Genomic DNA, 24,859 nt, shown 5'->3' with positions numbered 1-24,859 from the left:
TGGGCACCTTAGCCCTACAGGGGACTCTGCCATGGGATCCTGCAGATCAGGTCCCTGAAGAAACTGAGCTCATTCCCCTGAAGTTCAGGGTCTTATGTTGTCTTTTGCAGTTCTTTTGGGATTGTAATCTCTCCTGTGTAGCAGTTAAATAGACTTGGTGGTTTAGACATTTCTCATTCATGCATCAGTTGCTTTGAAGCAAGCTTTTATCACGGAGGTGGGGTGGTGGAGGAAAATGCCAATGCAGCCTTTCCTGGCTGTTTTGCCACCTCTCTGTTTCCTTGGGAAGCCCAGCAGGCAACTGTATGCTAGCTCAGCAGATTTTTTTTAATTTAAAAAAAATGAGGAAATGTTTACTGGACAAACAGATTTGGTTAATACAGGGAATTTCCATTAGAATTTTTGAAATAAAAGCTATTGATGGGAAAAAAAGCTCTTAGTTGCAGCTTTTGCCGCTTTTGTGGCTGTAGATGGGTGACTAGCACACTGACACGGGCTGGGTTCTATCCACTGAAGAATTGTGTGCAGTTTTGAAGCATCTTTCCTCTGCATACCTCTGATCAAAATATCAGTCACCTGATGTTTATACATTGCAAATATGAAACTAAGGACAGGAAAGCTAATAGAGTGTAATTTCAAAGTTGTCAGATTTGGAGTTTGTATTGAAACTTGCATGGGTGCCATTAAAGTAGATTGAAAGCACAGTTCTATCTGATTTCTTTAAGGGTCTAACTGCTAGCTTATAAACATGTATTTTTCAATTAAATTTCCATCTGTTTTGTGTGACTTGTTACGAGGTTTACAGGAGGAACTGTAAATATTTTTACGGTGGGGTTGTACTATTGAACTATGCACTGATTCAGGAGAGTCCATCTCATCAGCATTTGATTTTCTGTCACTTTTGACATCACAAAGAGGCTTTACAGAAGCTTGGTTTTGAAAATGAAGTCTTTCTTTACGCTTCCTCATGCTCAGTGTTCAGACCCACTGCTCACTTCAAAAAGGGCTGTTTTCCAGCATTATAGAAATACATGAGCATCCTTTCAGCTTGACATACCTATTCTGATTTTGTGATGTGAGAAGCAAAGCTCCTTCCATTTATAGCAGGGACTGTATAACCTTCCTTTTGACCACATTTATGGTCCTTTGTTATGGGAACAGTGACCACCCATAGTTTTTGTTTGGCCCTATAAGTGTGGAAAGGTAGCTGTTTAAAACCTATAATGAGTACTTTTGGTAGGAACTGAGTGAGTTTGAGGAAAGGGCTTTGAGGTTATAGAAAGGATTTAAGCTTCTTTTAACTTTCATTAGACCTTTTTTTCTTTAAGTTTTCTACTGTACCTGAGTACTGAGGTTTCATTCCATCGAGAAAGTAAGTTATTTTGGATGCTGTTCAGCAATCCAAAGCATGACCAGTGGCTGCACATGTCCACTTCTACATTTTTGAGCCGTGACTTGAATCAAATATTCAACATTTTCCTACATAAGGCTGATCCTGTAGTCTAAGCCATTTAAGTCACACCGTTTGGATTTCTTGCATGTTAAAAGAAACTTTTAGATGAACAGTTGTCTGGTGGGCACTGAGAACATTTTTTTTTGTCAGCTCTAGTCTTGATCCTAAGAACCTAGGAGGACACAGATATCAATGGAGCTATTTTAAACACATAGTAGTGCACTGCAAGGTATAATGTGTTCATTTCAGAGTACCTTTGCAGTAGCTTCATGGTGTGCTAATTATCCATTACTGTGTTCTCTGATGGGGGGATTGTGTGTAGTCTTTTCTTACCTTTCGTTTGAGCATAGTATTTTTGTGATGCCAGTTTTATTGCTTATTTTTCATGAGGAGTCTTTCTCACCTCAGATTCGTCCCTCTGTTTGAAAAAGGTGTGTGTTTTCTGAGGAAGGAACAGGACCAGTGGCTGGTGCCAAAGACAGGTATCAAAACCAGCTTTAAGAGGCCCTTGTGTTCATGTGAACACGCAGCGTAAATAAATGCGGACGTGATCAGCTGCCTCAATGCCAAACACACTCAAATGTCTGTTTTACCAGCCCTACCTTGTGTCCACATAGAGAAACATTCCTTGAGAACTTTGTGGCTGATTTTATTGCAGTATCGCCAGTAATGATTCTCTTGTGCTTGGTAACTTCATGTTGCCCTTAGTCCTGTGTTATGTGGGGAACTTCTGCAGGCTGTGAATGTACTATTACCTAGAAGAGAATAACTGATTCATAATTTCTTTTGGATATTCCTGCTATGCTGTAACATCTGGTTTCAAATCTGCTGTTTCTAGGAAGCATCCTGAGTGGCATTGTACATGCTATAATAAAAACGAGAGGGAATTTGTTATATGCTATATTTTCTTCTCCCCACCCCCTCAACCCCACTCAAATTTCAACTTCAGCCTTTTCCTTGGACTTGACTAAATTCCCCAAAGATGTTATATATAAGGAGGAGAGAAACTTTTTTGTTGGGATAAGGAAAACTTGCTCATCTTTCGTTTGAAAATTTCTAACTGGGAACATTGTGAATGTGACACATTTTACCAAAGAAACCAGCATTTAAGAGCGTTTGGAGTGAAGGAAGATTTGTATGCATATGGATATATAAATCTGTATGTGTGTTAATGAAAAAAGACTAAAGAAAAACCTCACACCCTGATATGCGGAATTATTGCCAAGGAAGTAAACCCAAACTGTAGTTTTTACACAGCATGCTTTTCTATAGTGTGAGTATTTTACAGCTGTTCTTGCTTGTATGTGAGACTGAAACCTGGGAAAGGCCCTTATTTTGGCTGGTGAGCAGGGAGGAAGTGTTTGACAGCTTAGATGATAAAAGGTAGTTCTTGAAACTTAGTGTATAGTTGGATATAAAAGTAGACTAGTTACTATTATATGAACACTGATTAAATGTTGTATTATTCATATATTTTGTCTTTTGCCCTTTGGACTGCTGGGGATAAAGAACATTTTTTGGTCTTCAGAAGGGCTATTACTAACTAAATATAGACCTCTTCGGGCAAGAGCAGTATTGGCTTGCAAGTCACAGTGTGCTGAAAAATAAATTTTATTCACTACTTTACAGCTTACTGAGGTGAGGTATTGAACTCTCCCCCTGTCTACCTTGTAAGGTAACTGTGACATGATGGGATGGAACTGGCATTTCCTAATGCTTTCTTTAAGCATTCTAATGTCCCTTCATTAGTATTAAGAATGAAGACAGAGAATTGGAGAATTTGCAGTGAAAGTATTTTCCTTTTCTTTATGGCTGTATCTGTAACTTTCAAACATGGCAAATAATGCTCTACGTGGACTGCCGTTCCTCAGAAAGAAAGCAGTAAACAATTTCTCTTTAAATCAATGAAAAAGGCACCAGACTGCAAATATTAAACAAGTTTTTCAGGGCATGTGTTTTGGAAGACTGTAATTTTTGAATTTCAGTTTATTTCATACTGTCAGGAAACTTCAAATACAGATATATTTCTGATGTGCTGCCTCTCTTGCAGACCCTTCATTTTACATTCTGCTTGACACTGCCTTGGGTTTAGTCTGCAGTCTGATTACAGCACTCACTTGCACCAGGCATTATTGACTTTTGATGCTGACTTTAAAACTTCCTTGAAAAATGTGAAATACTTGCTCAATTTTTAAACCCAATAGTTTCTTGCTCTGGCATCTGGTTATTACCTATTATTAGCAAGTAGCAGTCATATATAAGCATCATATATAAGGTAGGCATGAAGTCAGCTAGAGAAATGGAAAGTCTGAGCTGCTGCATATTTTAGTTACAGCAGTGTGTTTGTGGGACCAGCTCTCTGGCTTTCAATCTTTGGCCAGAAGTCCTGATATGAGACCAGTTTCAGCAGCACCATGCACCAGAGCAAAGTCTTCTCTCCTGTGTTACACAGCCCAAAGGCTTTCCTGCCACATCTCACTGCTCTTGAATGGGATGTGAAAAGCTCCAGGCTTCAGCACTCCAGCTGTGGGCCACGACTGGTGAGGTCTGCTTTGATTTCACTTGAGCAATGGTTAGTGACCTATTCCAGAGTCAGTAGCACATGAACACACTGCCTAGTAGCTCTTGTCAAAGCTACTACACTAGTACGTGTAAAAGGACTAAGCTCAAAGCTGATTTCTCCTCAAAGAAATGACAGCCTTAAAAGAATATAGGCTATTAATGGGTACAAGTAGAATACAAGGAAATGAGTTTCTTCTGTTCATCAGGGTAAGGCACTGGTAGAGTTGGCTTGTTTGTTTTTACGGCTGACAGATGGGATAATAAGATTTCCACTTCAGTATTCACATCAGCACTTCATTGCCTTCCTTAGCTAGTGGAGGTAAATTTTTAACTCTCAGTTAAACATGTCAGCTAGAAGTTTGCAAATATGCTTAACTGAGTGTGTTGGGTTGACCCTGGCTGGAAGTCAGGTGCCCACAAAAGCTGCTCTATCTATCCCCTCCTCAGCTGAGCAGGTGAGAGAGACTAGAATGAAAAGCTTGTGGGTAGGGATAAGGACAGGGAGAGATCACTCCCTAGTCATTGTCGTGGGCAAAACAGATTCAACAGGGGGAGATCAAATCTGATCAGGGTAATGAAAAATAAACCTAAATTTTAGAATACCTTTCCTTCACCCTTCCTTTCTTCCTGAGATTAGCTTCACTCCTAATTTTCTCTGCCTCCTCCCCCTCCAGCTGTGCAGGGGACAGTGAGTGGGGTCTCTGGCTGCTGTCTCTGCTTTCTCCTCAGGAGCAGACTACTCTTCCTCAGCCTGGGGTTCCTCCAGCAGGAGACAGTCTTTCCCAAACTTCTCCAACATGAGTCCTTCTCACAGGCTGCAGTTCTTCATGAACTGCTCTAGCATGGGTCCCTTCCACAGGGTGCAGTCCTTCAGGAACAGACTGCTCTAGTTTATATACAGAGAATGATGTTCCATGGTATGGAATATCCCTTTGCCCAGTTCGGTAAGCTTTCCTGGCCATGCTCCCTCACGGCTTCTTGTGCACCTGCTGTCAGAGCTTGGGAAACTTGAAAAGTCCTTGATTTGGATAAGCACCACTTAGCAACGTTGAAAACATTGGTGTGTTACCAACATTATTCTCATACTGAATCCAAAACTCAGCACTGTATCAGCTTCTGAGGAGAAAATTAACTCCATCCCAGCCAAAATCAGGACACCAAAACATAGTGGTTTGTTATTCCATGTATTTGGCAACCCTAAATCACTGGACACAGGGGATGATGAATTGTTATGATTAACAGGAAACAACTAGGATACATTGTGTCCTACTCTAAACAAGCGATGTCAGAACCTTCCAATATGTCCCGGTTTTAAGACAAACAAACTAAAAACGTTGCTAATTACAGATCCAAGTCACGATGTTCAGATGAGATCTCTGTGTGTGGTCAGTCATCCCTTTTGCAAGTGGAGAAAGTATGATTCTGCATTTTGTTAAAGTGAGCAGACAAAAGAGACTTACAGATGTGTTGGGAGGGGTTTTTTCCTGATAGTTTTCTTTCAAGTGGTCATTACAGGATGGAAACCTTGGAATGAAAAACCTATGTAGTTTTAATGTGTTAGTCCCAAACAGCATCAGAAGAGCATTGAAAGAACTGAAAAGTCTTTCTCAGATTCTTTGGTGTCAGAGTAAAACATTTCACATTTTTGTTAAAAGGTAGTATCAGACCAACAACTATTTCTTCCTCTTTCATTTTTGAACAGAGATATTGTGAAAGAATAAGTTGTAGGAATGAAACATTGCAGTTTTGAGAAGATTGTAAGAAGCTGTCCAAATAGCTCATGTATTCAACTTCTGTGCTCAAAAAAGGAACTTTGTTTAGTTCTGGTGAAATATTATATCCCTAGAAGGACTGAAACCTCGGTTGTCCTAAACTGTCATCTCTGCAGCATGTTAATTTAACATGCTAAGTGTTATATTTGAATCCTTGAGAGTTAAAAGTGCTGGATTTCTGTAATTTGATTCTGAAATCATTAAATGTATGGAGACTGAGATCATAGGCAGGTAACCTGCCCATCACTGTGAGACAAAAATTGCTGCTCATGAACATGGTGTGGAAATTGGATGCCATGATAACACATGGCAATTTTATATGAGGTTTTTACAGATGGATCTAATGAAGTATTTCAGAGATCACAATTGCTTCCCCATTTTGGAATGCAGGCACTAGGATTTAAAGCACAATAACTTCTAATACAAAAATAGTAGGTAATTTAGAAGGAAGTATATCCCACATTTCAGTTAAGTCTATTCTCCACTACAACGATCTTTACCAAAATGCATAATAAAAGCATACTTTGTTTCAAAATTTTAAGACTAAATAGAGTCAGTGTTTTTTAGGAAAGTGCTGTAATTGGGACAAAGATGCAATAGTAAGACATCGGTTTTTATGGTGTACTGAGTGCTGTTACTTACATCTGTTCTGAGAACTATTCCTGTTTGTCAAATATAAGGCACATCAAATGAAACTACTAGGTGATAAAATCAGAACAAACCTGTTCTTTGCACATTTTGTTGCAGAGCTGTAGAGATCTTTCTGCAGGATGTTATGAATATAAAAAATTCAAACAAGTTCAGAAAACAGTTGAGTAATTTCATGGAAGAAAACTCTACTGGGCATTATTAATCATGCAGGCATCACATCTGGCTCTGAAAGTCTCCCACTCTCAAGCTCTGAACAATCCTATTACTCATAGGAAGTGTTTGTTTGCTTGTACTATTCATAAGTATTTGTTAGAGGTAGGAAACTGTAGTAGATACGCCTTTTAGACTCTAATCTAGCAGTCATTTTTTGTGTTGAGTATCTTTGGAGAGCTGGCCTGCCTTGTACTGAGAGAAATCTATTTTTGAGACAGGAACAAGAACCAAAAAAAGGTCCTGAGGAAAGATATTTGTGTTGTTTCAGAATGGCACAAACAGAATTCATGACTTTAATGAACAGAGTTACATTAGTATTACCCAAATTCTCAGTTAATGAGCTATAAACATGGGGAAAGGTCTGCTCCATCCAGTATATTTTAAGATATCAGGAGGTCCTCTTTAGCTGTTCCCTCGCCTGCAGGAGGGAGAGCACCCAGGTTCCCCCTCACTGCATTGATAATGTGCCCTCAAACACCTGATTGCATTCCCTTCTCCTATTCTCTGCTTTCCAAGTTCTTTCCATTTATCATGCTCGTTGCTTCCCAATTAAACATCTCAGCCTGGTTTTGCTTTTCTCACTGGCCTCAATTCTGTTAAAAGCTAACAGCCTGTTATCTCTAGCACCTGCCTGCCCTTTGTCCTGTTGCTGTCTTGTCAGTGGTGCCACAGGACAGGGTGAGCCATCTGTGTGTAGGCTGCTCCCCCGCTGTTATCTGCAGCATCTTGCACTTGGTGGTGGTGTTATCTCGGCAGAGGCACCTCCAGCCTGGCAGTGCCTTTCTCATGCTGCCCTGGCACACAGAGAGTCTGGCAGTCTGTAATTCTTTGCACCTGCACCCCCAAAAAAGGTTGCAGAATAATACTGTTCACACATACCTCAATGTTTATGTAACTGTAGATGTATCTGGGGGTTTCCTAAAGTCTCTCTATAGGGATAACCACAGCTGTTTGCATTGGAGTTCAGGGGACTTGGTAGCTGGAAAAGGATAAGCTTGGAAAAGGGGTTGAGCCCATAGCTGGATAGAGACCATTCTTGGTGGAAAAATTTGAGGTTTAGGGAAGAAATGTGAGACTAAAGAACAATATATTTATTTTCAAAAAAATGCTTCATCCAAAAGTAGAATCTTCAAAATTTACAAAAGTTGCTCGTGGGCAGGCAGTAAGCCAGAAATGAAAACTGACAGGACCTGTCAAGTAGGCTGCTGGGGAAGCTCAGTCCCTGCCTGCTGTGCTCCTCAGCCATCAACCTGCCTGGAAGGGGCTTGTCAAATTCATCTTTCTATCCACAGCAAGTGAAGTTGATGTGTTTTTTGCTTGTATATGTTTGTTTGGTTGGTTGTTTTTCGTGGGTTGAGGGAGACCTGTTTTTAAACATGGACAGTTGGATTTTCAACAGTGAACTTCATCCTTGGCTCCACTCTACCAGACACTTTGTAGCTTGGTGACTTGACATAGGTATTTTTTTTTAATTATTATGATGATTTGGATGCTTTGTTTTCACTTTTGCCATATAATTGTGCTTATCGTTGAAGTATGTCTTAGAAACAGCTGCAGCAAACTCCCTGGATTATTTTCATAGGATGATTTGGGTTGGAAGGAACCTTAAAGATCAACTAGTTCCAAGCCCCTAAAGTTTCAGCTTTAGGCTGAACTGTCCAAAACAGTTTGAGGGAGAGCAAGGACTTTGTCTCTTCTGTTCTGTACTGTAGTTTACATTAAGTACTCCGACTGATCTTAAGGAATCTTGAAATACAGGTGAGGAATCAACAGAGGTTCTGGGAGACTTGTGTGGTTTTACATACCTGCCTGCAAAAAGCAAGAGAACTAAAAGAAAGGAGTAGCTGGAAAGCAAGTCACATCCACAGTTTTTTTTTTTCTCTTAGTAGACAGCTTTCCTGTTCCTGTGGAGGAAGGGGCAGAAACTACAGGTAGTTGTTGAATGCATTGTATGATGGAGAAGCATCACACTTCCTATATGTTTTTATGATAGCTTATCTATTTCTGTGAGGCACCATATATGCTGAGAAGCTGTAAGTTTAGATGGCAGTAAAATGCTAAAATTTTTGCCCATTGTGGAGATGAGGTTGTTTAGCCTGGAGAAAAGGAGGCTCAGGGGGGACCTTATGGATCTCTACAACTACATGAAATGAGGTTGTAGCGAGGTGAGGTTATTCTTCCCCAGGTAACAAGCAATAGGACAAGGGGGAATGGCCTCAAGTTGTGCCAGTGGAGGTTTAGATTGGATATTAGGAAAAACTTCGTCACAAAAAGGGTTGTCAAGCATTGAAACAGGCTGCCCAGGGAAGCCCCATTCCTGGAGGTATTTAAAAGATACGTGGTTGTGATGCTTAGGGACATATTTTATTGGTGGCCTTAGTAGATCTGGGTTAATGGTTGGAGTTGGTGGCCTTAGAGGTCTTTCTCCAACCTTAAGGATTCTATGATTCTATAATAAGTCTCTACGGAGTGTGTGGGGTGGATGGTATCTCCTAATAACACTACAGTGCTTGAAAGTCATCCTGCCATTATCTGTGTTATAGATAGTGCAAACTAAAATTATGCTCCATTTGTGCTGTGAAAACTGCGTTTGACGCACTTTTTGTTAACAGCTTAGGAAATGCAGTATGAAGTTTGGGCCTCTCTGACCATCTGCTCTCTCAAATACTTCAGTATCCTGTTAGGTTGTCACTGTTTGTATCTTCTGGCAATGATTCTTGAGTGTTTGCCTTTTCAGTAACAAACCTAATGTTTGTGTGTTTCATTTTTTCCTTTTGTCTTTTACAAAGTCTTTCAGGAGCAGTCCTTACTTTTTGCATGTCTTTATTTTTATCTTGTTGCCCAGTTTTCAGCCTTTCCATTGAGGAAAATATCTTCATGCCTCTTAATTGAATCCTTTCTTTTTTTTCTATATCCCCTACTGCCAGGTGGTGTTTGGAACAGACCACTAGTATCCCTCATGGCTGTTTTTATCTCATAATGGTTTTATGGTTTTGCATTAATTTTTCTTGTACAACTGAGCATCTGATTTCTTTTGACTGTCATGAAGACATGATCACAGGCATTCTCCATAAGCCTGTGAGAGTTCTCAAATTCACATGGAGCTGATGAAAAATTAACAATAGTATGATTTGCTATATCATTTATATCTGCTTATTGCTGAGGAAGATTTGGATATGTAAGAAAAGTACTGTATGAAGCACTAATATGCTATGAATAGCGCTGGAAGAGATACTACCAAAGGGTTAAATTAATTTTAGTTATAATAAAAGCAGATTTGTTTAGATTTTTAAGTTTGTTCTTAACCAGTATCCTTCCACAAAAGGATTCATGGCATAGTTGTACCTTACAGTATAAAGGCATCATTTCCAAGGTGTTACCATTATTCCAGGCTGACTGAAGGAAATATAGCTACCAGTAGGTATATGATATATATATATATCACCTGTTGGGTATGGGGAAAGTGTCTTAATACTTTTTTTGCAGATGTGTTTACGTGAACTGGAGCGTTAATTTACCAATCCAGCCACTGTTTTGTATCATGTATATACTGCAGTAGTGGAATTAAGCAAAAGGCGTAAGGTCTGAGTGTCTTGTATTTGGGGAACTTAACCAGCACTGGTTGTGTCAGGATCCACAGGCCATGTAATCAAATAAATGTTTCAAGAGGAAAAAAAATGCCATGCAATGAATGGTAATGTTTAGGCAGCTTACAATATCCATTCCGAATACTGTGATAAAACTGCTGAAGGATAATAGCTGGTCCACATTTCCTGTTTTGGTGGTTATTTCATTGTTTGCATAGCTAGATGTGATGATTAATTTACAGCAAGAAATTTTCACCTTAGAAAATTTGCTACTATGCAGCCCATGTTTCCTGGAGATAGTTTGAGGGCTGCAGAAATAAATATTTCTTAAAATGATATTTTTTCTGAAATCAAATGCAGCCCTAGAAAAGCTGTTTGATCAATCCTGACCAAAATAAGTAGATGTAAATATGAAATGGGCAGAAACCATGACTTTGTAGATGACAGTGGATCTTCACCACGTTTTGCCAAGGTTTGACTATCTTAACTGTTCTTCTTGAATCTTTCTATACTAATCCCATAAGTAGATAGCTCTTACTTCCTATCAGAAATGAGCTGGTAGTGTTTTGCGTAGCTGATGTATTTTATTCAATATAGAAAATACCTTGAAATATTTCTGAAGGCTGGGAAAAGGCTTTAACAATTCATGATTTTCATCTGGAATATTTTAAACAGCCACAATCTTGGGCTGAAATTTGAGTTGCGCCTTTGTTGATCGGGAAAAGCAAGTCAATTTACTTGCCCTGTAAAATGTATGTAAATATGTGCAGCCTATACTGAATTTGTTGGGATTGCAGGATAGCTTGGTGTGGAGGTGTGAGAAGGTCCTTCGTCCAAGGTCAGACAGGGCTGCTTAGGTCTGTGCCTCCACAGTGCTGGAACACAGCAGGACAGAGCTGGAACAGCCACCCTGGGCAGCCCACACCTCTCTCTTCCTGGCTCCTTGTCCTTGTCCACCATCTGAACCCCGCTAAATTTCATTAAGTTCTTGCTGACCTGTTCTCCTACCTGTTTTGACCTCTGCCAACAGCAGCCCTGGCTCCCAGATTGGATTTCCTTCCCCCACCCCAAACTGGTCACTTGGTAAGGTTGCATTGCATCACATTCTGCAAGTATCACCTGCTTTTGACCCACCTGTGACTGGTTTTCAGCTTCTGGGAAACAGTCCCATCCTTTTGCCCTAATTCCAGGATATTAGGCTGGAGAGACTTCACTGACCATAGTGGTAATGATGCAGACTTAGCCCTTGATCCATGCAGCAGCTGCATATCTGATTAATCTATGTAAATACTCTTCAGTGAACAGGCTCTCTGACTTCTGAAAGTGCAGTTTCATCGTGGCCACGATAATGAGCTGTAGCAGTGAAGTACTTCAGCTTCTCTAACTGGATGCTGGAGAGAGGAGAGGGGAGTGGAAAGGAAGAGCTGCCCTTTTTTCAAAGCTGATGGCCTGAGGATGGGTGAAGTATTTATTGGCAGTACCCAGCATTTCTGAAAACTCAAAGTGCCCTGCACTTCATGAAGTCAGGGACCACATCAAGCTCTAGTAAGTTTCTCATTAACTGAGAAACTCTAGTGGTTTTTATATCTTGTTTATGTTTTTACTTACTGTTATTAGCCATTTAACTTAAGTTGGTAATGGCCACAAATCTACTAATAGTAATGCATGGCTCACTGTTTAATTTTTCTTCTTAAGAAAAATACGACAATTAAAAAAAACATTAAGAAATACTTGCTTCAATCAAATACAATTAAATAAAAGAAGATACAATTAAAGAAACATTCCTCTTAAAAAATACATCTGAAATTTTGCCTTTCAATGCCAGTCTGGCATTCCTCTCACAACTAAAATTTCTTACCATCAAGGATACTGTCTTGTCACTTCCGATTCCCTCGTAGGGAAGCAGGATTGGGGGATGAATGTAGACTCATTTTGCAAGGGGGGGGAAACTTCAGGAAGATTGCTGTTGCTTTATTTAGTTGTTGTTCCTGTCTTAAAAGACATGCTGGATAGACCTGGGTATACTGACAGTTTCCATTTAACAAGGTGGCCAAAAGTTTGTTACTGACTTTAGTGGCAGAATAAAACTTGGAAGCATGTTAAGGGGAGATTGAGGTTCAAAATGTGTGAAGATACCTTACTTCATTTTTGTGTATGTTAATCATGCTCTGAAACAGCAACTTGAACCACCTTGATGTTAATCACTTCATGTGGCTGTGTTCTATTGCATAGCACTGCTTATTACTGTATTGCTTATATTTTTATTTGCATTGCCCCTGCTGAGATTGGGAACTTCACTAGCAGCGTGGCTATGGAGTGCCAGGTACCTAACAACAAGTAGGACATGCAGTCCATGCTATGAATAATTTAAATTCTAATTAGAAGCAAACCTTACCAAATAATTTCTTAAAGAACAGTAGGAAAAAGAGAACAAAAGCATAATTGTATCATGCAGGTGCAGGAGCTGAACTGTTCACACTGTTCAGCTTGGGAGTTCTTGGAAACTGTAGCAAGTCATAAGTAGATACAGAAAAAAAAATGACACTGAGTGGGATGAGTCTATGTATACCACTATTCTTCATAAGAGTAGTATTTCCACAAATTGCTTTCTTTTTTCCTTACCTTTTATAACATTAATCAAATTGCACGTGAACTTCAGAGGCTGCTACTAATTCTGCATTTTTTTATACAACTCTTCGATGCTTATCTGTTTTAAGTGAAAATGTTTGAGCTTTCTTTCTGGTTATTGTCAGTAATGAACAATGACCTGAGTTCTTCCACATTACCTTGTGACGTGATATGTTTCTCTTTTAATGGGTGTTTCATTAACACAAAACATCTGTGTGATCCGCTTCTTTAAAAAAATAGCTAACAGTGAGTCTCTTAGACAAAAACCTGGAACATTGGAGCATCACTGATTTATCCACCATAGAGATTTAAGAAAAAAATAGATATCCAAACTGTGAAAAAATAGGTTCTGTGTATCTGTTAAAGAGCCCATCTGACTTTTTAGGTTAAGTGTTTGAAGAAGACAGCCTTGGAGAAATGCAGTGGTTTTGAGTGACAGTCTGTAGGCTTAATTTTTTTTCTGAAATGCAGATCTTGGTAACAGTTGCTAAGTTGTAAGGTAGAGGCTGTATGGCTTGTTCTTTAGACTGCTCTTTTGTTCGGAACTGGATGACTTGGACAGTTCACGATTTCTGTCTCATGTGTGCATGTGTTCAGACATAAATGGCAAGTGGAATAAGTTGAAAAAGAATATTTTCAGTTATTAATTTAAATTGTGCTTAATTTCATAATACTACACCTCAGTACTATATTTTCTTTTCTTTTGCACTAACTTGTGTAGTTAGTGGGAATGTGTAGTTGGTTCACCCACTAGTAACTGAGAGCTGGAGGATGAAGCAGTTCAACAATATCTTAATTAATGCTTTCAAGGCAGATACTTTCAGGAAAAACTATTTAAATGCCTACAGAACATACTCAAATTCTAGCTTACTTGGGAGATGAAATAAAAAATAATAATAAAAATAAGATTATTCAAACCCCTCAGTTTGATAAGGAAATAGCATTTTCTTGCATATCTACTTCGTTTTCTATACTTCTGGTGGAAGACAGCTGGACTAAAGTGAATGAATCTAAAACTGAGCTAAAACAGGTCTACTCTGGATGGTTCAAGGTAGGAAGAATGCTGTTATGTTAGATTTGGGTAACTATATAGGCAAACTTTTTGAACCACACTTTCTTCTATTTCCCTGAAATAGATGATTTCATTTGGCTAAAATTAGACAGACTTTTGGTTACAGAAAGTGTAAGGACAGTGCTGTTTGTGGGAAGGTTTGTACATTGTTCTTGCCTTCTTAGTTTTTGATTAGTCAAGGGAAGGGTCTCAGGATGTTTCTGTGCTGCTTTTCTTGTATCTTTCCTGGTGAGATGGCCAGGTAAGAAGCAGACTTATTGGCTTGTACTAAATGATATTAATATATGAAGTACGCAGGTGAACTTCCTTCAAGTTTCTCTGCCTTATCACCCTGTGACTTCTACTAAAATGAACCATTCAATAGTTAAAGCACTATAGCCCAGCTTCGTAATTTTAGCAGTATGTTACTGCTAACAAAGAGAGGTATGCCTGGCAAATGAGTAGAATGTGGCTTGTTATCTTGGAGTAATTTCATATGTCATACCATAATTTTCAAAAGAACTAATTTATCTTTTTTTTATTGGTGCAGACATAGCAAAGTATAAGGGCTGCTGTTCTTAATAGTTATTTCTTACATGAAATAGTTTCTTTTTTCTTGTGTACTTGTGCATTAAATAAAATATGCAGTAATAAAATAAGTGTAGAAAATACCTTACCTGCAAATTTCCTGTTCTCTTTAGTTACCTTTTAATTAGAATTCTTGTTACAGAATTAATAGGATAATTGATTCCTTTTAGAATGAATAACAGAATGAAGCACTGTGCAATGTCTGTCCCTGGTTAATAAATGATGCCCAGAACGGCATATGATGAATATTAGTTAGATAGTTTAATACGGTCCTAAGGAGGCTTACAAGCTACTGTGAGGAATAGAAAATACAAGAATAGAAGCTTATCTGTAACTTAACACATGAGGGAATAATACTTAGCATTTCTGTCAGGCTTTCAATTTGAGGAGTTTGAAGTGCTTTGCAATACAAATGACAAATTAATCCTCAGAATAGGCCTTAATATTTTTATTTTTTCTCTTACTTCCTTTTTTTTCTGTGCAAATGCTAGATTTTTTTATTTTAATTTGTCTTTGTGGGCAAGAAATTAATTATTTGTAAGATACTGAAGTGCTGAGGAGTGGTAGGATTTTGCTTGCATATCCCTTTAATGCAGATCATTACATACAGAACCATATAAAGGATTTAATGATATGATATGCATGTTTAATATTAATGGAAAATCCTGTAAATCAGTTTGGCTACCTTAGTTCTATTCTCATGGCAAGAGTTACAGGTATTTCCCCCACTTTGTGTCTGGCAGTGCCCTACACTGTGGGCAGCACTGCTGGATGAACCTGTGAGTTGTTAAGAATTCTTCATTCCTATCACAATGCACAAGGAAGCTGTGAGCACCTTAATGTTCTCCAAACCCTTGTCTTCTGCTTAGTGGAAAACAGTGACTGGGAATCCTTTTTACTGGCCCATTAACTAATACTAAAGTCTCCTTTCTGGCTTTACTTGGCTACGTGGAAGTCCCATCAGGAAGCACTCACAGGAACACCTCCAGCCAGCCAGGGCTTTGGAGCATGGTTGTCATCCACCTGCTAAATTAGAAATGGTTACACTTTGGCAGTGACTGTTAAACAAACATTGACACTGCGTGGTTTGCTTTTAACTCAGGATGATGCCATTAGGAAATGAGGTTATAAACACCAAAAATCTGTCAAGCTCCTGATTTGCAATAATCTTCCTGCTGACAGATAAGAAGTGATTATTTATATGAAGGTTCATGGTGACAGGATTTATTTTACGTGTCTTGAAGGAGAAAAACAGATTTCTGCTGCCAATAGAGAAAAGGAGTCTGTCATTTGTATCTTCTTCTGTCCGATTCAAGAGAAAAAAAATAAACAGTATCAACTGAGGTGAACCTTTATACATTTGAGATTTTTTTTTTTCAGCTTTGTTTCTGGAGTAAGAAATAGTAACAGAAAATAAAGAGCTTAAAATTCAGACAACTATAATGGCTAATGTTTAGTTCGAAAATAAACTCGAGACACAATTCTACCTCCAGAAGACATGATCTGAATATAAGCCAGTTTTAACTAGTTTTCTTGTGAATCTTGGTGTTCAGTTAAAAAGTTAACTTTTAGTTTTTGTTTTATGAAAAGTTGCTTATAATGAATGCTGTCAGCAGTCCAGCATAACAGTAGACAGAGTAACTGAAAGAGCCAAAAGGAGACGTGTATCACTCTTAGTCATAGCTGCATGTCTGCTTCGATAGGGTTATGAACTGATCAGTGAAGGAGTAACTGCGGTAGAACACCTTATATCTTTACCTAGAATTTCCACTATAGAGCAAGTCTGAACATACTGTGAATACTGATAAAAATTACTTAAAAAAAAGAAAAGTCAAGGTAGTTATTAGTGATCATAACATTTCCAGATGGAAAAGACATTGGAATGTGTTAGGATTGCATGCAGAACTGCAAAAAAAAAAGACTGAAATAAGAGGTTTAAGGTGCTACTAAAGCAGTAATGTGAATATTGACAAAGATAACAAAGATCATGCTCAGAAACAAGGAAATTGACAAATGATTTCTCAATGTAGTTGTGCTTACTAATCCTAGAAAAAGTGTTATGTATGGAGATACAGAGGAAATTCACATATAACTTCATGTTTTCAAGATGCTTATTATTCAAGAGAAGCTCAAAAAACTCAGTTAATAACTTGTATTTCTTTAAAGTGCAATGTTATGCTAAATACCACTGTGAAGATGATGAAACACAAATGTAATGCTTTTGATAACTAAAGAAACAAAGGCTGTGTATTTCCAAAAATTACTCACTGTGGTAATCAGTAGATTCAGTAAGAGCATATTAAACAAAGCTTTCATACATACAGCATAGCTTTATGAAAGTGATAGTGAATCAGCTGAAGGGGGATCATACAGCTTTTCACAGAGAAAGCCTAATTGGTGGCAATAATTTCAAAGGTAATATTACATTTGCTAATAATAAATTCGTAGAATGATTTTTTTAGCTGTGCTGAAATTTGCTTGGTACTCAGGGGCTGTGAAAACAGTTGAGAAAAGGTCTTTCACTGGGCTTTGGGCAAAATTACTATTAGAGAGTCCCTTCCAACCTTAACCCTACTGTGATTCTGATTCACCAAGTCTTAGTTAGCTTGTTGGTTAACAGTAATAGGAACAGAAAGTAACAATATAAACTTGAGGTTTTGCTAATGTTTGATGTAATATTTCATCAGAACAAAGAAACCTGCTGGGGGTTTGCATTGGGGTCACAAACTTCCCGCACTGAAGATGCCATGAGACACCATGGTGAGTTCACCAGGGCCAGCAGCCGAGCATCCACACAGCTGCTGGCCCAGGTGGGCTGCAGGAGGGAACAGCAAGAATGAAAGCCAGAGAACGCCTGGAACAAGATAAAGCCCATTTATTAAGTGAAAGAAGGAGGGGGCAGGGACAAATGATGCAAAGGCAATCACTCATATCCTCCCACAATCAGACTGATGCTGAGCAGCAGCTACCTTGGAGAACTGGTCTTCCTTCCTGTACCCCAGTTTTTGTTGCTGAACATGATGTTAATGTGGTAGGAAATATAACCCTTTGACCAACTGGAGTCAGCTTTCCCAGCTGTGTCCCCTCTCAACCTTATAGGCACCTCCTCCATTCTGCCTCTCGGGGGAGTGGAAAAGGGGCAGGACCTGGAAGAAGAGAAAGCCTTGCTGTTTTACAAGCACTGTTCAGCAACAGCCAGAGTGTTGCTTCGTTATCAGCATTATTTCAGGCACCAATTCAAAACACCATATGTGCTGCAGTGATGGATGCTAACTCCATCCCAACCAGACCCAGAACAGTCATCAGCCATCCAAGTTAATTTGTACATGAGGAAAGTTCAAGTGGAATGCCTGTTGAGGTTCCTTACTAATCTTACTAATTCTAGGGACTTCCTTCATCTCCCTTGCTGATACTGTGGAAAAATGCTGTTTTAGTTACAGCATCAAGGAGAGAAGGTGCAGGGAGACTAGACTGAGTGAACATGCAGTTCTAGTAAGGAGTTTAAAAGGTGAGAATAATTTAAATGTGTAGAAAGGTCAATGTAAACTGAGATAGAGAAGATTATTTAAGGTAGGGGTGGGAGTTAATGGAGACTAGATAAACTGTTGCATTTTCTTCAGAGGTTTGTTGGGGGAAGGTTTGATTTGAGAGGGAGCTGTTGGGGTTTTTTTGTCTCTTCATTTCTTGAACTTTCAGTATCTTAGTTTTCCACCTTCCTCCTCTGTTTTGGCAAGATTTAAATGGTTAAAAAGGTCAAGATAGTACTGTTTCATGCAATTAATCCTTTGTTTCCTTTAATATGCCCGTTCTTTTCCTGACATCCTCTTTGGCATCTCCCCCACTTATATGTAACTGCTAAAAATAAACCTTATTAAGTTATTATTTTCACTCCACCTGGTACTGCAGTAGTTTCCATCTAAATACGACTATTACTGTGCTGATTCAGCATCGCTGTTTTCTGTCAGTGTGCTCCTGTTTGAATAGAGCGTATTTTGTAAATTACAAGTGACTTATATATCCTCTCTAGGTGTTGTGTTAGAATGCTTTGAAACATGGCAGTAACTAAAATACCAACAACTGGGAGTGCATTATCATAATCTTTTAGTTGGCCAATATTATGGCTGTAGGAAAGGTTGTTGTTTCTGCTTTCACAGAACAAATTGCTGGGGTTTGTATTTTACTTTTTTTTTTACTTATTTGAGTGGGTTGAGAAGGGTTTTAAAATTGTATTTAAAAATGCTGCTTTTAAAGAAATGCACAGGTCCTTTTGTGCATAATGTCAGACATTCACTTTTTTCTTCTAAGTGGCTTTGCTGGTAGCAATTACAGTAGCACACTTCATTATTCTCCAAGACAAGTGGGAGGTAATGCTTTGGCATTTTATGACTTCATACGTAAAAATCTGTGCCCCATTTTTTTCTGAAGATGGAAAAGCAGCAAGCTTACTAGTGAAACAATCCTAGCTGGTCAAACCTTCAGCTGTTCATCTGACTGTGAGGGACCTGAGGTGGGACTCCATCACAAACAGACTTTGCTAACATAGGCATGGGCTTCACCAGGAGCTGTCAGGCTCTTCTAGAGTTTGAGGTTCAGTGAACTGTGTCCAGTTCTGGGCTCCCCGGTTCAAGAAAGACAAGGAGTTACTGGAGAGTGCCTAGCAAAGGGCTATGAAGATGATGAGGGGACTGGAGCATCTCTGACTTTTGAGGAAAGGCTGAAGGAGCTGGGCCAGTTTAACCTGAAGAAGAGACAACTGAGATGGGATTTTATCAAGGCATACAAATATCTTAAGGGCAGGACAGGACTAGATTCTTCAGTGGTCCCCAGCAGCAAGATAAGTGGCACTGGGCACAAACTGAAACACAGGAAGTTCCGTTTGAATGTGAGGAAAAACATCTCTACTGCAAGATGTTCTCCTCCTCTAGAGATATTCAAAACTGCCTGGATGAAAGTCCTGTGCAACCTGCTGTGGGTGAACCTGCTTTAGCACAGGGACTGGAAGTGGTTGATCTCCAGATCATCTCTCCTTTCCAATCCCAACCATTCTGTGATTTTTTTTAACATATAGTAAAACTAGAAGGACTGAGGGATGCTTCTATGCAAGTGTAATGCTGCCTATTAACATTCTGGAAGGGTAATAAGGAATTATTTGAAATATAATTTTATTAGTTATACTGTAGAGACTCTCCCTCATTGTGAATTTCTCTTTTTAACAGCATCAGTAATGTTGTGTTGATATACCGGATGTTCTCAGTAACTGTGATCTTTAGAAATTTCAAGTGATCAACAGCACTTGTACAAGTAGTCAGAGACATGATCAAAAGACCCTTTGTGAATTACCAAGAAAAAAATCAGGAGATAATGATTTGGTGATATCCCATGCAAACAGAAGGGTGAAGACTGCAAAGATAGATGGATTTCTCAAAAAAACCTGTTAAAATTCATTCCCAAAGTACCGGTGCTAGGAGTTTTGCCTAAGCAAAGAACTACCTGTGAGCTGGGTCTATTAAAATTGTTCCTTAATATTTTAGAACCTTTTCATTCTTACATAGAAAATTAAGCTATTAACAAATAGGAAGTTAGTGTAGTGGGAAACTTAGTATAGTTTTGTAATTTCCACAGTGGGGGAAGGAATGTAGAGTATTTCTGATGTATTGAATGCTAGAAATTGAGACCTCTTGACAGGTTAGATGCCCAAACTCGATTGTGTAGCACGGCAGTATTGATTTACAGAGGGTTCTTTGGCTGCTGTATCTGCGGGCTCTTTGCCCAGTAACACAGTAACACTAAGTGCTAGTAACTTTTTTTCTAAACAGCCATTCACGTTTGTGTCTAATTGGAATGACTCGTTTCTTGTGAAACACTAGAGGGCTCACTGACTGCTTTTGGAGCTGCCTTTTGCTTTCAATGTATGTTCATAAATTCCCAAATGTGTAAAGCAAGAATGTTCTAAAGGTACACTTTCTTAGGAATAAATTTACTCACTAACCTCAGTGGTTTTGACTAAATCTAGGCTTTCTGGAAGAGGCCTAAAGAACGCTTTGATTAGCCAAAAGAGATGAATCTGCTCAGGTCTCCTGCTCAGTAAATTCTGGTAGGGTTTTTACTACTGGAATATTTCCTAAAGTTTAGGGGGAGGGATGCTTTTTGGTTTATTGTTTGTTTGTGGTTTTGTTTGTTCAGGGGGTTTGTTGGGTTTTTTTTTTTTGTTTCAGTTTGTATTTTTTTCTGTCTTCTTGGCTTGGTGGATCCACGCATTGTAATTTCCTTGGAAGCAATTAGGCAAATGTACCTGAGTAGTTAGCAGAATGGGAGGAAATTTTGCAAAAAAAAACCCCAACAACCTATTTGCTGTTCATTAGCACACAATAATAAATATTATTAGAAGATAGCGTCTACTGTCTGGGTTATCTTCCTGTCTTACTAGCTACGGGTTGATGAGCAATAGGGTAATCAGAGTGGGTTCTGCTACCAAATCACACATACAGTTATGATACAATATGATTGAAGTGTCAGTCCATGGGGAAAAACTAAAGGCAAGGGATTGCATATAAAACATCTTGTGGCATCACACACTTTGTGACTGTTGTGGCCAGACTGAACTGGTCTGGAGTTGTTCCTGCCTTTCCCTCTTGGTAACTCTGATACTCATGGCAATCTGACTTGGGGAATCAGGCAAGACAAAAAGGATCCTGAAAAAAAGAATCTCACTTGCAAAAGTTTCTGTTTCATGAATTGACTTGCTTTAGGAATGCATGACCACTGCATTTCTTATGCAAGAGAAGGAGCACAGTTGTGCTAGGAGAAAAAGGATGGAGAAATGAGAGGACAATGTTGCTACTGATTTGAGCAATTTTAATGTTGTTGTAATATGGCATCTTTAGACCCTTTGATTCAGACCACTTAATTACAAGTTTAATGTATATAAAAACAAAAGCCCTTTTGTGTGGCGTTCCCTGATTATGATTAAGCAAATGAAAAGATTCTGATGTGATTACATGAGAAAATAAGCTTTGAGAAAGCATAGGATTTAGCCTCCTGAAATCTCTGGGAATTCGTACGTCAATATCTAAAACTGAACTTGCAGGTCTGGGCTATGATGACAGGGCAGAATAAGTCCTCCTTTTACAATAGACAAAATTACCAGAAAATTTCAATTGGTAAATTAGTAAATATGCTGTGGACAAACGATTGGTTTCATGTAGTCTTGATCCTTGTAGCCATGGATTGGGAATGCCCCATAATCATAAAGCCTGCCAGTTGGCTGCCTATTACCAGTTCTGCTTTGGGACAAAAAGCCCTATCCTGGGAGAGCTCCTAAGCCATTCTGCAATGAAGTCAAGCAATGGGCACAGCTCCTGTCATCCGGCATATCATTGCCATCCGTGTCCTGAGACCATTTCCACAGGGCCTCTAACTTGCTGCCTTTCAGCTGAGATCTGACAGCAGGCTAATCTTTTGGTTGAAAATGCTTATATATTAACTGCAGGTGCCAATTTTTGTATTTGTAAAGCTGTACCTGTAGTGTAGATAAACATCCATGAATTTTCCTGCAGGATAAACATGGATTTTTTTCTCCCATTAATAGCGGAGAAATGTTTATTCTCACAAGTATAGCAGTATTCTAGAAAATTTGTTGTCATTTATTATAGTATGGCTTAATGCAGATTTTTAATTGACATAATTTATTTGTGGTTTGAGCAAAGGAAAGAGGAAGGGAGAAAGTGCAGGATTACTATTATCAGCATGTCCCAAGGCTGCTGCTTTTAAATTTAGAATTATAACTGTTATTTAACAGAATTATCCTTGACACACATGGCCTCAAGAAGAGGTCTGAAAGCAAGGGCAGAGCAGTGTTGTCATCTGACAGCCTGAAGCAGTATCTTTGAAAAGGTCTGAAATTGTCACTTTTTGTCTAGAAGATGACCTCTGGCATTCCCAGCACTACTCTGCCTTGTGGAAGAGGGGAAGAGGGACAGCAAGGAGGCAATATCTTTCTTTCTGTTACATAAAGTCATGCTGTTTGTGGTGGCCTTTAAAGAAGACTCTTCTTGAGCAGGTGTTAAAAGTGGTGGATGGTAAAGGGAGGTGTTGGACCTGCTGGAGTGCCAGTGGTTCATCATCAGGCCTGCAGAGCTGTGTGCTTTCTTCTCACGTCGTTTTTGGGGAGGGGCATGTGGGCTCCTGGCCATGCACCTGGACCACCTTGAAAAAGGACAGTTCAGACCAATTGTGTCTGGTGATGGTGGTGGAGAGTGTGAGCTGTTCTTGAGTCAACCCACTCCCCTGGCTTCTGGTGTGGATGCCCCCTGCTCTTAGCACAGCACTGCTGTGCTGGGCTCTGCAAGGCTGTTTTCCAAAGCAGTATTTATCTGTGCTGCACCTCTTCTTGTGCAAAACATGATTTTGTAGTGGTATGTTTAGTAGTAAAGGTTTTCGTCTCTTTGTGCAAAATGGCATGTGAAAGTAGCTACCGGTGGAATTATAGTCACAAAAGATTGTATCGTAAAACACTCAAAACATTTTCTAGGTGTTCTGCCTGCCCACTTTGCCATCCTTCTACTGTTACTACCTGTGCTGGGTTTGAACCAGTTAATTTTATGCAAGCAAGTCTCTGCCAGAATCTGAAAACAACTGTGAGCTTTATTTTCACCTTAAAGAATCCTGTTCTAGGGGAAAAACCTTCTTTAAAACTGTTACTTCTCTCAGTTTCAGAGGTATATGCTTAAGGGAAATAAAATCTTAATTGAATTGATATATGACACAATGAATTCCCTTCCTAAAAATTAATCATTTTTGAGTGTGTCTTGGCCATAAATTTGCAGATAAGAGTAGAAGTGGAGAGAAACAGTAACTATTACAGCAACCATCCCACTGCCACCTGAAAACAGTGCCACTGTTATTCTTTATTGAATATTTCATAGTTTCAATGCATGCAACAGGATTTTGGTTAACAATTGAATTAATATGTTTAATATTGAGAATATTCTCAAGTTGGTATTTTCTGTGGCTTCTTCCTAAATCAACATTATAATCCTGCTTTCATTTCCCTACAGATGATGAAGCATGCCTGGGATAATTATAAGCGTTACGCATGGGGATTAAATGAACTGAAACCCATATCTAAGCAAGGACATTCAAGCAATTTATTTGGTGAGTAGAGTGTATTTTTGTGCTTAGTGACGTTAGCATAAAACAGTAAATCAGCTGAAAAGCTTATAGGTGATAAACATGTTTCCTTTCTGCTCCCTGTCATGCAGTGTGATGTTTCTTGCTTCTGTTATGTATAAAAAGTAACAGTAAATGAAGGTGCTTTCTGTGACTTTTATAGATTAGTGTCTGAATGAGAATAAATGGAGCATGGCATTGCTGCATGATAAAAATATAGTTTTGTTGCATTAAATACTCTCCTGTCTTAAACTTTTACTATAGAAATCATTGATGCCACATTAAATAAGCAGGGAGCTAAGGGGGAGGGGGGAGAGAAGAGGAGAAATCCTATCCAAGGAACAAACAATACTCTCTACAGTCATGAAGGTAGCTGAAGCTATTTATTTCCATTTCTTATAAAAATGTGTTGATCTGTATCAGACTCCCTTATCAGGCTTTCTCTTTCATTAATATAACTGTTCACACCTCTAAATGTTGTACAGAAGATGCTAAATATAGCCCAAGTTGTTATGAGTACAGAACAAACATGGGATTGAAAGGTTCTAGTAGGAGAGGCACACTGTAGAAATGCAGTGTAATGAGGCAAGACTTTCTCAGTGTCCAAGTGGGGCTTACGGCTGGATAAATAGTAGCTGAAGAGAAACAGCATTCTGAGGAAGCCTAAGAAAACAGTCCTATGAACTGCCATTATCTTCAGTTTTGCGGAAAAATTAAGAATTAAACTGTTTGACATCATTTTTTTCTATTCAAATAGTTTGTTTTCCAAACAGAAAGCTGAAAAATTGAAAGCTGAATAATTTCTATAGCTGAGACAAAATCAATACATTATTTTGATTTTAACAGGAACTTTGTTGGATGCTTGCAAAAGATAGTTTGAAGTGGAAACATTTCCTAAAACAGCCTAAATAGAGCACTTATCAAATCCCCAACTATATTTGGAGGTTGCTTAGAGACAGCAGTTGTGATTACAAAAATAATTTGGAAAATACAACATCTACATTGATCTTGCTGCACTGCTTGTCTACCCCGAGGTAACATCAAAAATGTTAATAAGTAATTATTATCTAATTAGTTATTGGACTCTGAGTTCTTGAAACCAGAGTAGTTTGAGTTAACTTCAAGCTTAAGTCATGTTTCTATTTCATTCTCTTCTCTAAAAATGTCTTCAGGAGAATGATAGTTG

General features: G+C 38.8%; 1 protein-coding gene across 1 annotated transcript in view; it reads left to right on the top strand.

The window, feature by feature from the left end:
• MAN1A1 (mannosidase alpha class 1A member 1) overlaps nucleotides 1-24,859 on the top strand; it is a 142,990-nt gene that overhangs the window by 13,094 nt on the left and 105,037 nt on the right. The window contains exon 2 of the mRNA XM_032101574.1: nucleotides 23,562-23,658. Coding sequence (XP_031957465.1) covers nucleotides 23,562-23,658 — 97 coding nt within the window. The remainder of the gene's footprint in view (nucleotides 1-23,561; nucleotides 23,659-24,859) is intronic.

The sequence above is a fragment of the Corvus moneduloides genome, chromosome 3 (genome assembly GCF_009650955.1).
Source record: "Corvus moneduloides isolate bCorMon1 chromosome 3, bCorMon1.pri, whole genome shotgun sequence".
NCBI classification, from domain to species: Eukaryota; Metazoa; Chordata; class Aves; order Passeriformes; family Corvidae; genus Corvus; species Corvus moneduloides.
Note: the sequence above shows the minus strand (reverse complement) of the source record. Positions and strands in the feature narration are given on the sequence as shown.